The sequence below is a fragment of the Macaca fascicularis genome, chromosome 12 (genome assembly GCF_037993035.2).
Source record: "Macaca fascicularis isolate 582-1 chromosome 12, T2T-MFA8v1.1".
NCBI classification, from domain to species: Eukaryota; Metazoa; Chordata; class Mammalia; order Primates; family Cercopithecidae; genus Macaca; species Macaca fascicularis.
The window spans coordinates 55,261,467-55,273,659 of NC_088386.1; the positions used below are offsets into that span (position 1 = coordinate 55,261,467).

General features: G+C 38.9%; 1 protein-coding gene across 4 annotated transcripts in view; it reads right to left on the reverse strand.

Annotated features, from left to right (window-relative positions):
• Nucleotides 1-12,193, reverse strand: part of LY75 (lymphocyte antigen 75) — a 94,660-nt gene that overhangs the window by 18,770 nt on the left and 63,697 nt on the right. For 2 of the 4 annotated variants that reach the window (XM_005573280.4, XM_074009257.1), the window contains exons 27-28: nucleotides 11,673-11,840; nucleotides 9,379-9,495 (exon numbers count right to left, since the gene is read on the reverse strand). In XM_005573280.4, the coding sequence (XP_005573337.3) occupies nucleotides 9,379-9,495; nucleotides 11,673-11,840 (285 nt within the window). Of the gene's footprint in view, nucleotides 1-244; nucleotides 336-9,378; nucleotides 9,496-11,672; nucleotides 11,841-12,193 lie in introns of those variants that run through there. The other 2 variants (XR_012421151.1, XR_012421152.1) reach the window with 2 other exon arrangements.

Sequence of the window (12,193 nt, forward strand, 5' to 3'; positions counted from 1 at the left end):
CTGGCAAGACAGAACCGTTCACCCCCCTGGAAAGGGGTGCTGAAGCCAGGGAGTCAAGTGGTCCGGCTCGGTGGGTCCCACCCCTACGGAGCCCAGGAAACTAAGATCCACTGGCTTGAAATTCTTGCTGCCAGCACAGCAGCAGTCTGAGATTGACCTGGGACACTAGAGCTTGGTTGGGGGAGGGGCATCCACCATTGCTGAGGCTTGAGTAGGCGGTTTTACGCTTCTGGTGTAAACAAACCTGCTGGGAAGTTCGAACTGGGTGGAGCCCCTGTAGCTCAGCAAGGCTGCTATGGCCAGACTGCCAGATTTCTCCTCTCTGGGCAGGGTGTCTTTGAAAAAAAGGCAGCAGCCCCAGTCAGGGACTTATAGCAGACTTAAACGTCCCTGCCTGACGGCCCTAAGAGAGCAGCAGACCTCCCAGCACAGACTTCGAGCTCTGCTAAGGGTCAGACAGCCTCCTCAAGTGGGTCCCTGACCCCCATGTATCCTGACTGGGAGATACCTCCCAGTAGGGGCCAACAAACACTTCATACAGGAGACCTCTGGCTGGCATCAGGCAGGTGCTCCTCTGGGAAGAAGCTTCCAAAGCTTCCAGAGGAAAGAACAGGCAGCAATTTTTGCTGTTTTGCAGACTCTGATACCCAGGCAAACAGAGTCAGGAGTGGACATCCAGCAAACTCCAGCAGACTGGCAGCAGAGGGGTCTGTTAGAAGGACAACTAACAAACAGAAATGAATAGCATGTCCATTCAAAGGCCCCATCCGAAGGTCACCAACATCAAACACCGAAGGTAGATAAATCCACAAAGATGGAGAGAAACCAATGCAAAAAGGCTAAAATTCCAAAAACCAGAATGCTTCTTCTCCTCCAAAGGATCACAACTCTTAGTCAGCAAGCGAACAAAACTGGATGGAGAAAGAGTTTGACGAATTGACAGAAGTAGGCTTCAGAAGGTGGGTAATAACAAATTCCTCTGAGCTAAAGGAACATGTTCTAACCCAATGCAAGGAAGCTAAGAACCTTGAAAAAGGTTAGATGAATTGCTAACTAGAATAACCTCTGTAGAGAAGAACATAAATGACCTGATGGAGCTGAAACACACAGCACGAGAACTTCATGAAGCATACACAAGTATCAATAGCTGAATTGATCAAGCAGAAGAAAGGATATCAGAGATTGAATAGCAACTTAATGAAATAAAGAGAGAAGACAAGATTAAAGAAAAAAGAATAAAAAGGAATGAACAATGCCTCCAAGAAATATGGGACTATGTGAAAAGACCAAATCTACATTTGACCGGTATACCTGAAAGTGACAGAGAGAATGGAACCAAGTTGGAAAACAATGTTTAGGATATTATCCAGGAGAACGTCCCCAACCCAACAAGACAGGCTAACATTCAAATTCAGGAAATACAGAGAATACCACAAAGATACTCCACAAGAGGAGCAACCCCAAGAGACCTAATTGTCAGATTTACCAAGGTTGAAATGAAGGAAAAAATGTTAAGGGCAGCCAGAGAGAAAGGTCGTGTTACTCGCAAAGGGAAGCCCATCAGACTAACAGTGGATCTCTCTGCAGAAACCCTACAAGCCAGAAGAGAGTGGGGGCCAATATTCAACATTCCTAAAGAAAAGAATTTTCAACCCACAATTTCGTATCCAGCCAACTAAGTGAAGGAGAAATGAAATCCTTTACAGACAAACAAATGCTGAGAGATTTTGTCACCACTCGGCCTGCCTTACAAGAGCTCCTGAAGGAAGCACTAAATATGGAAAGGAACAACCAGTACCAGCCACTGCAAAACATACCAAACTGTAAAGAACATTGACACTATGAAGAAACTGCATCAACTAACAGGCAAAACAACCAGCTAAAATCATAATGACAGGATCAAATTCACACGTAACAATATTAACCTTAAATGTAAAGGGGTTAAATGCCCTCAGTTAAAAGACACAGACTGGCAAACTGGATAAAGAGTCAAGACCCATCAGTGTGCTGTATTCAGGAGACCCATCTCACGGGCAAAGACACACATAGGCTCAAAATAAAGGGATGGAGGAATATTTACCAAGCAAAGGGAAAGCAAAGAAAAGCTGGAGTTGCAATCCTAATCTCTGATAAAACAGATTTTAAACCAACAAAGATCAAAAGAGATAAAAAAGGCCATTACATAATGGTAAAGGGATCAATGCAGCAAGAGGAGCTAACTATCCTAAATATATATGCACCCTATACAGGAGCACCCAGATTCATAAAGCAAGTTCATAAAGACCTACAAAGAGACTTGGGCTCCCACACAATAATAGTGGGAGACTTTAACACCCCACTGTCAATATTAGACAGATCAACGAGACAGGAAGTTAACAAGGATATTCAGGACTTGAATGCAGCTCTGGACCAAGCAGACCTAATAGCTATCTACAGAACTCTCCACCCCAAATCAATAGAATATACATTCTTCTCAGCACCTCATCACACTTTTTCTAAAATTGACCACATAATTGGAAGTAAAACACTCCTCAGCAAAAAAAAAAAAAAAAAAAAAAAAAAAACCAGAAACCATAACAGTCTCTCATACCACAGTGCAATCAAATTAGAACTCAGGATTAAGAAACTCACTCAAAACCACACAACTACATGGCAACTGAACAAACTGCTCCTGAATGACTATGGGGTAAATAACAAAATGAGAGCAGAAATAAAGATGTTGTTTGAAACCAATGAGAATGAAGACACAACGTACCAGAATCTCTAGGACACATTTAAAGCAGTGTAGAGAGGGAAATTTATAGCACTAAATGCCCACAAGAGAAAGCAGGAAAGATCTAAAATTAACACTCTAATATCAAAGTTAAAAGAAGTAGATAAGCAACAGCAAACAAATTCAAAAGCTAGCAGAAGACAAGAAATAACTAAGATCAGAGCAGAACTGAAGAAGACAGAGACATAAAAAAACCCTTCAAAAAATCAATGAATCCAGGAGCTGGCGTTTTGAAAAGATCAACAAAATGGACCACTAGCAAGACTAATAAAGACGAAAAGAGGGAAGAATCAGATAGATGCAATAAAAAATGATACAAGGGATATCACCACTGATGTCACAGAAATACAAACTACCACCAGAGAATACTTATAAATACCTCTACACAAATAAACTAGAACACCTAGAAGAAATGGATAAATTCCTGGACACATACACCCTCCCAAGACTAAACCAGGAAGAAGTCGAATCCCTGAATAAACCAATAACAAGTTCTGAAATTGAGGCAGTAATAGCCTACCAACGGAAACAAGTCTACGACCAGGCAGATTCACAGCGGAATTCTACCAGAGGTACAAAGAGGAGCTGGTACCATTCCTTCTGAAACTATTCCAAACAATAGAAAAAGAGGGATTCCTCCCTAACTCATTTTATAAGGCCAGCTTCATCCTAATACCAAAACCTGGCAGAGACACAACAAAAAAAGAAAACTTCAGGACAATATCCCTGATGAGCATCAATGCAAAAATCCTCAACAAAATGCTGCCAAACCGAACCCAGCAGCACATCAAAAAGCTTATCCACCAGGATCAAGTCGGCTTCATACCTGGGATGCAAGGCTGGTTCAACATATGCAAATCAATAAACATAATCCATCACATAAACAGAACCAATGACAAAAATTACATGATTACCTCAATAGTTGCAGAAAAGGCCTTTGACAAAATTCAACAGCCCTTCATGCTAAAAACTCTCAATAAACTAGGTATTGATGGAACATATCTCAAAATAATTAGAGCTGTTCATGACAAGCCCACAGCCAATATCATACTGAATGGGCAAAAACTGGAAGCATTCCCTTTGAAAACTGGCACAAGATAAGGATGCCCTCTCTCACTCCTATTCAACATAGTATTGGAAATTCTGGCCAGGGTAATCAGGCAAGAGAAAGAAATGAAGGGCATTCAAATAGGAAGAGAGGAAGTCAAATTGTCTCTGTTTGCAGATGACATGATTGTATATTTAGAAAACCCCATCACCTCAGCCCAATATCTCCTTAAGCTGATAAGCAACTTCAGCAAAGTCTCAAGATACAAAATCAATGTGCAAAAATCACAAGCATTCCTGTACACCAATAACAGACAAACAGAGAGCCAAATCGTGAGTGAACTCCCATTCACAGTTGCTATAAAGAGAATAAAATACCTAGGAATCCAACTTACAAGGGATGTGAAAGACCTCTTCAAGGAGAACTACAAACCACTGCTCAAGGAAATAAAAGAGGACACAAACAAATGGAAAAACATTCCATGCTCATGGATAGGAAGAATCAATATCATGAAAATGGCCATACTGCCCAAAGTAATTTATAGATTCAATGCTATCACCATGAAGCCAGCACTGACTTTCTTCACAGAATTGGAAAAAACTACTTTAAACTTCATATAGAACCAAAAAAGAGCCTGCATAGCCAAGACAACCCTGGGCAAGAAGAACAAAGCTGGAGGCATCACGATACCTGACTTCAAACTGTACTACAAGGCTGCAGTAACCAAAACATCATAGTACTGGTACCAAAACAGATACATAGACCAATGGAACAGAACAGAGCCCTCAGAAATAACACCACACATCTACAACCATCTGATCTTTGGCAAATCTGACACAAACAAGCAATGGGTAAAATATTCCCTATTTAATATATGGTGTTGGGAAAACTGGCTAGCCATTCACAGAAAACTGAAACTGGATCCCCCTTCCTTACACCTTATACAAAAATCAACTCAAGATAGATCACAGACTTAAATGTAAGACCTATGACCATAAAAATCCCAGAAGAAAACCTGGAATACCATTCAGGACACAGGCATGGGCAAAGACTTCATGGCTAAAACACCAAAAGCAATGGCAACAAAAGCCAAAATTGACAAATGGGATCTAATTAAACTAAAGTTATTATCGGAGTGAACAGGCAACATACAAAACGAGAGAAAAGTTTTGCAGTCTATCCATCTGACAAAGGGCTAATATCCAGAATCTGCAAGGAACTTCAACAAATTTACAAGAAAAGACAAACAACCCCATCAAAAAGTGGGCGAAGGATATGAACAGACACTTCTCAAGAGAAGACATTTATGCAGCCAACAGACACATGAAAAAATGCTCATCATCACTGGTCATTAGAGAAATGCAAATCAAAACCACAATGAGATACCATCTCATGCCAGTTAGAATGGCAATCATTAAAAAGTCAGGAAACAACAGGTGCTGGAGAGGATGTGGAGAAATAGGAACACTTTTACACTGTTGGTGGGAGTGTAAATTAGTTCAACCATTGTGGAAGACAGTGTGGCAATTCCTCAAGGATCTAGAACTAGAAATACCATTTGACCCAGCCATCCCATTACTGAGGATATACCCAGAGGATTATAAATCATTCCACTATAAAGATGTATACACACGTATGTTTATTGTGGCGCTATTCACAATAGCAAAGACTTGTAACCAACCAAAATGTCCATCAGTGATAGACTGGATAAAGAAATATACACCATGGAATACTATGCAGCCATAAAAATGGATGAGTTCATGTCCTTTGCAGGGACATGGATGAAGCTAGAAACCATCAATCTCAGCAAACTAACACAGGAACAGAAAAGCAAACACCACATGTTCTCACTCATAAGTGGGAGCTGAACAATGAGAACACATGGACACAGGGCCAGGGAGAAACATCACACACTGGGCCTGTCGGGGGTTGGGGGGTTGGGGAGTGATAACATCAGGAGAAATACCTAATGTAGGTGACATGTTGATAGATGCAGCAAACCACCATGGCATGTGTATACCTATGTAACAAAACTGCATGTTCTACACATGTACCCCAAAACTTAAAGTACAATAAAAAAAAAGAAGAAAAAAAAAAAGAAAAACACTTTTGTGGTATAAGTCAAGTCATGGGAGAAAATATTTGCAAATTATTTATTGGATAAAAGACTTATATCCAGAATATATAAAGAATTCTTACACCTCAACAATAAAAAGACTCAATTTAAAAAATGAGCAAAAAATCTGAATAGGGATTTTCCTAAATGTGATATACAAATATCCAATAAGCACATGAAAAGATGCTTAATATCATTAGCCATTAGGGAAATGAAATTAAAATCCCAGTGAGATATTTCACACTCACTTGGATGGCTATAATGAAAAACACACAAATGTTGGCATCGATATGGAGAAATCAGTACTCTCATATACCGGGAATGGAAAATGGTATAGCCAGTTTGGAAAACAACCTGGTAGTTCTTCAAAGGGTTAAACAAAAGATGCAGCAATTCCATTCCTAGGGGTTTACCCAAGAGAAAGGGAAACATATGTCCATGCAAAAACTTGTATGTGAATGTTCAGAGAAGCATTATACATAATAACTAAAAATGGTTTAAAATCTAGATTGTTTTACCTAAATGTCCATCAACTGATACACGGATAAATAAAATGTATTATATCCATAGAATGGAATTTTATTCAGTTACAAAAAGGAATAATGTACTGATACATGCTACAATATGGATAAACCTTGAAATCTTTATGCTAATGGAAAAAGCCAGTCACACGCAAAAAGCACACATTGTATGATCTCATTTACATAAAATGTCCAGAATTTTACATTCAGGCAATCTGTAGAGATAGCAAGTGGTTGCTGAGGACTGGGAGACAGGGAGGGGATGCTAATGGGTATTGTGTTTCTTTTTAGGGTAGTGATGGTTGCAATAAGGCTTAAAAAAAGGGTACTAGGTCTATTACAATTATAAATTGGTATAAAGATTGATGCCATCACTACCTACACATATCCAATGTTGTCCTGGTTATTTCTGGTTTTCACTGATTACCACCTCCCAAGGCAAGACCCCTAAACATCTGCTTGCAGCAATGACACGTTAGAAGCACTGCACACACGATTTGGTTATTGTTTGCTGCTTTGTATTATCTCATGCCTACCAGTTCCTCCTCCCCTCTCCCAAACTTCAAAGTTATCAATTTTCTGACCAATATGATGTAATGGTAGATTTCTAAAGTTGCTTTAAGAAAAAGTCACTTTTTTCACTTGGCTTAATGTATCTCTCAGTTGACATACTGTGGCTTCTCATAGTAATTTCTATTCATGGCCCTGCTATGGAAAAGTCAAAAATGTTTCAAAAAAACAAAATTCTTTGTGTAGGTGCCAAATACAATTAAATATTCTATAAGTATATCAACATAACCAAAAACAGTGACTTACAGTGATTTCTATTCATGGCCCTGCTATTGAAAAGCCAAAACTGCTTTAAAAAACAGAATTCCTTGCATCGGGGGCAAATAAATTAAATATTTATAAGTATATCAAAATAACCCAAAACAGTACCTTACAGATGTAAATTAAGTCAGTAAGAATGAGATTCAAACCAAATTTGCCACTTGCCTGAAATGTCTTTCTATATGTATATGTCTGTATATTTTAATAGAAATTTTATTACTCAAACATTTTATAAAAGAAGATAAAACAAAACAAGGGAGTCTTCTGATCTAAAAATGCTTTTTCAGAATATATAACACATTTTCAGTTGTTTCTGATAATATAATGTATATCAAAGGGTACAATTTCAATTTCTGTACTGGGTGTGGTCTCCATTGCTCAATACAAGACCATTGTTTCTTCAGTCACTTTCAGGTGAAGCCTCAGAACTTTCCAGCTAGTTTCTCTCCATTTTAATTCAAGGGTAGTTAAGGGTCATTAGAGAAAAGGCTTGGGCCAACTAAGTCCTACTATGATGAACTTATCCTCACCTGGTAAACCAAGTCTTTATTGCTTGGTAGTTTAATTTTCATTAACCCTTCTGCAAACCATAAACATTTCAGGAAAACAGTGGTAACCCCACAAAATAGATGGGTTAGAGAGCAAAGGAGAAGCCTATTTTTAAAACAGACAGAAACTAATTTAGTTTCTTTTCCTTCCCTACCCCTGGTTATCATTGTCCTGTGCCCCTTATCAAACCCTTTTTAGAGTAAATGTATGCTTTTGATGCTCTATGGCCATGGAAAGGTTTTCCTAATTCCAAAATGTCTATGATTTTCAGGACATTTCTGAGCATCTTTCTAAATTGGTCTTGTTTCCTCTATACTGGACTCTGTTTTAAAAAAATTCATATCAATCATATTTTGAATTCGTGGTATTTAGCCCACATTCCAAATATTCGATCCCATTGTCAGACCATGTATCTCATTTTTCTTTTCATTTTTAAATTTTTTGAGATGGAGTCTTGAGTCTTGCTCTGTTGCCCTGGCTGGAGTGCAGTGGCATGATCTTGGCTCACTGCAACCTCTGTCTCCTGGGTTCAAGTGATTCTCCTGCCTCAGATTCCCAAGTAACTAGGCACATGTCACCACACCTGGCTAATTTTTGTATTTTTAGTAGAGACGGTGGCGAACTCCTGACCTCTGGTGATCCACCCGCCTCAGCCTCCCAAAGTGCTGGGATTACAAGCGTGAGGCATTACACCTGGCCATGTGTCTCATTTTTCTAATGCTTATCATATGTGAGCCAATATAACCCAAGTCAGGGTTATAAACCCAAAGGTGCAACACTAATAGAAGAGTGATTCAGTTCTCTGCTCATCTCACATAGTCAGTGGAAACATAAAGTAAGTATTGAAGATTTATATGGGATGGTGATCATTTTTAGTTGGTTTTGAGTTGCTGGATGGAAGAGTGATAAGTCTTGAATTGCTAGAGGAAAGAGTGGTAAAAGAAAATTGATATGGTTTGGCTCTGTGTCCTCATCCAAATCTCATGTTGAATTATGATCTTCAGTGTTGGAGGAGGGGCCTGGTGGGAGCTGACTGGATCATGGAGGCAAACTTCCCCCTTGCTGTTCTTGTGATAGTGAGTGAGCTCTCGTGAGATCTGGTTGTTCAAAAGTGTGTAGCAACTCCCCCTTCACTCTCTGTCCTGCTCCATTATAGTAAAATCTGCTTGTTTCCCATTTGCCTCTGACATGATTGTAAGTTTCCTGAGGCTGCCCAGCCATGCTTTCTGTACAGCCTGTGGAACTGTGACTCAAAACTCTTTTCTTCATAAATTACCTAGTTTCAGGTAGCTCTTTATAGGAGTGTGGGAACAAACTAATTCAGAAAATTATTTTCTGCCATTTAACTTTAAACTCTAAAGGTATGTTAACGGCAGAGCAGAGACACAAAAACTGTCTTGGTATTTACGTAAGTTATGTTAAGTATGTCATTATACTTTCATGTATTGATAGACATGTACTTTGAAGAACTACGGCTTGATAATTATGTTATAATGAAGCACAAAAACAAATAGAGAAAACTGGCAGATTTACAACTTACTTTCATAAGTTATTCCCAACGTGACCCATGAAGCCATATAATTGAAGTACAGAAGTTGCTCAAGAACAAAGTTATTCTCCTTTTCATCTCGAATACTCAGAATTTGTGATTCTGGATCTGTTAAATAAAAAATAGTCAATAATTTTAATAATTACTTATCTAGAACACTTTGATAGGTTTAAAACATTTTAATTCTCACTTTAATATACTTCAAACTTAAACAATATCGGACAATTAGAAAGATATGTAAAATAAAATTATGCCATTGTACTAATAGGTTAAGGAGTTTTCAAATGTTTGATGTTAAATTTGGTCTTATGGTATAATAGAAAACTAGTAGCTGAGTGGAGAATTTAAAACATTGACTCACTTCACATTCCCCTATTTAAAGGTGATTTTCAGTTGGTATAAATCACCCATAGTAATGATAGACTGTCAAAGATTACTCTATAATAATTAAAACCTCTTAGATGAACTATAACAGGGGTCCCCAACCCCCAGGCCACAGACTGGTACTGTTAGGAACCAGGCCTGTTAGGAACTGGGCCGTGCAGCAGGAGGTGGGCAGCAGGCAAGCGAGCATCACCACTTGAGTTCTGCCTCCTGTTAGAGCAGAGTGGCATTAGATTGACAGAGGAGCACAAACTGTCTTGTGAACTATGCATGCGAGGGATCTAGCTTGCACACTCCTTATGAGAATCTAACTAAGGTCTGATGATCTGAGGTGGAACAGTTTCATCCTGAAACCATCCACCCCTCCCTGGCAGTGCCAAAAAGGTTGGGGACTGCTGACCTATATGACAGATCTTCCTTTTCCTTAGTTATCAGTATGAGGGTTAAAAGGCTTAATATTTCCCAAAGAGTGTTCCTCACAAAATTAACAAGGAGGTTCCAGAAAAGATCTACATGGATTTTTTAAAAAGTTTGCAAACATTGGTTTAAACAAAGTTAAACTCGTTTATTTATGCCAGTATTTCTTAAGGTATATGTTAATGTACATTTGTTAATGTCCAACAGGAAGCTATGGTGTCTAGTGTTTCTCAATCTTTTTCTTTTTTGTTGGTTTTTTTTTTCAACCTTATTCTAAGGATTTTTTGCAGAACATCTCTCAAGACTAATGTTATATAGAGCATGCTTTGGGAAATAATGGTTTGATATTTTCTATAGCAACTTTCACTAAGTTCCTTGTTCCATTGGTTCCAACAGTTCCATCATTCGGAAGTCACAAATCCTTAGTGGATCTCATAGGAATTATCTGAAGACTCTTGAGAGCTGAAAGTGTGAAATGTGCACATCTTTAAGCTTAGCTGCTGCTTTGTGGTGTGTCTAAGCTTTTGACTGCTCCAACTAACCTATTTTCACTTCCTCTCTTGTGTGCCATTTCTTTCCCCCTTCCTTTTTTTTGGAGATAGGGTCTCCCGTCATCCAGGCTGGAGTGCAGATGGTGTAATCACAGCTCACTGCAGCTTCAACCTCTTGGGCTCAATCATCCTCCCTCCTTAGCCTCCCAAGTAGCTAGAACTACAGGCATGTGCCATCATGCTTTTAATTTTTTGCAGAGAAAAAGTCTCACTATGTTGCCCAGGCTGATCTTGAATGCCTGGCATCAAACCATCCTCCCACTTCAGCCTCCCAAAGAATTCGGATTACAGGCATGAGCCAATGTGCCTAGCCCATTTCTTTTCCTTTTAAAGAAGAACCCACCTTCCTTACAAACATAGACTAGTTCTTGAATGGATGAGTAAAGAAAGGAGTTATGCCTATACTTTCCACTTTAACTAACACAAATTTTAATACTTTGTCACTGATAATGTAGATATTAGGAGATGAATATTTTTGACATCTAGTTACTAGTGCTAATTAGAAATATTTATAACACAGAAAATTTTTTTTAATTAGCAAAACACAATAAGTAATGACAGTACAATATACTTGATATGGTTTGGCTGTGTCCCCATCCAAATTTCATGTTGAATTGCAGCTCCCATAATCCCCAAGTGTCATGGGAGGGACCCGGCGAACTGAATCATGAGGGTGGGTCTTTCCCGTGCTGTTCTCGTGATAGTAAGTCTCACGAGATCTGATGGTTTTATAAAGGGCAGTTCCCCTGCACATGCTGTCTTGCCTGCTGCCATGTAAACATACCTTTGCTTCTCCTTCGCCTTCTGCCATGATTGTGAGGCCTCCCCAGCCATGTGGAACTGTGAGGCCATTAAACCTCTTTTTCTATATTAATTACCCAGTCTCGGGTATGTCCTTATAGCAACGTGAGAATGGACTAATATAATACTTACTCAGTTTCTGGCATTTAGAATGAACTTCATCCAGTGTTGTTGCCATATGCCTATTCTTTGTTATTATGAAATTGTAGCAACAGTTCTGAAATGGTATCCATGGAGTATTTAGAACAGGAGATGGACATTTAACACTGTCAACTGGTTTGACCTCTTTTTCAGTCTCATCTAGAAAAAGAGTTAATGGTAAGAATTCTAATTTGAGATATAAATGTTAAATCCTGTTTGCAGTCATTAGGCTTGATTTGTAGGAAATATTCAGGAAGCCAAGAAGTAATATCCTAGTGAAGCCTATCTCTGTTTATACTCAGATACAGCACACAAAAGCCAGCTTTCTATAGGAAGGAAATTACTTGACACAATTTTCTTACCCCTGCTGTTGCGTGGAAGAATGTAAAAAGTGAGGTGCTATTAGGTTAAATGCAATTTCTGTCTTCCTGCATTACCAAATGTCAAGTACAAGGGACCACCCCTAGAGATACTGTACAAACACATTCATTATTAAAAGTCACCTAACTATA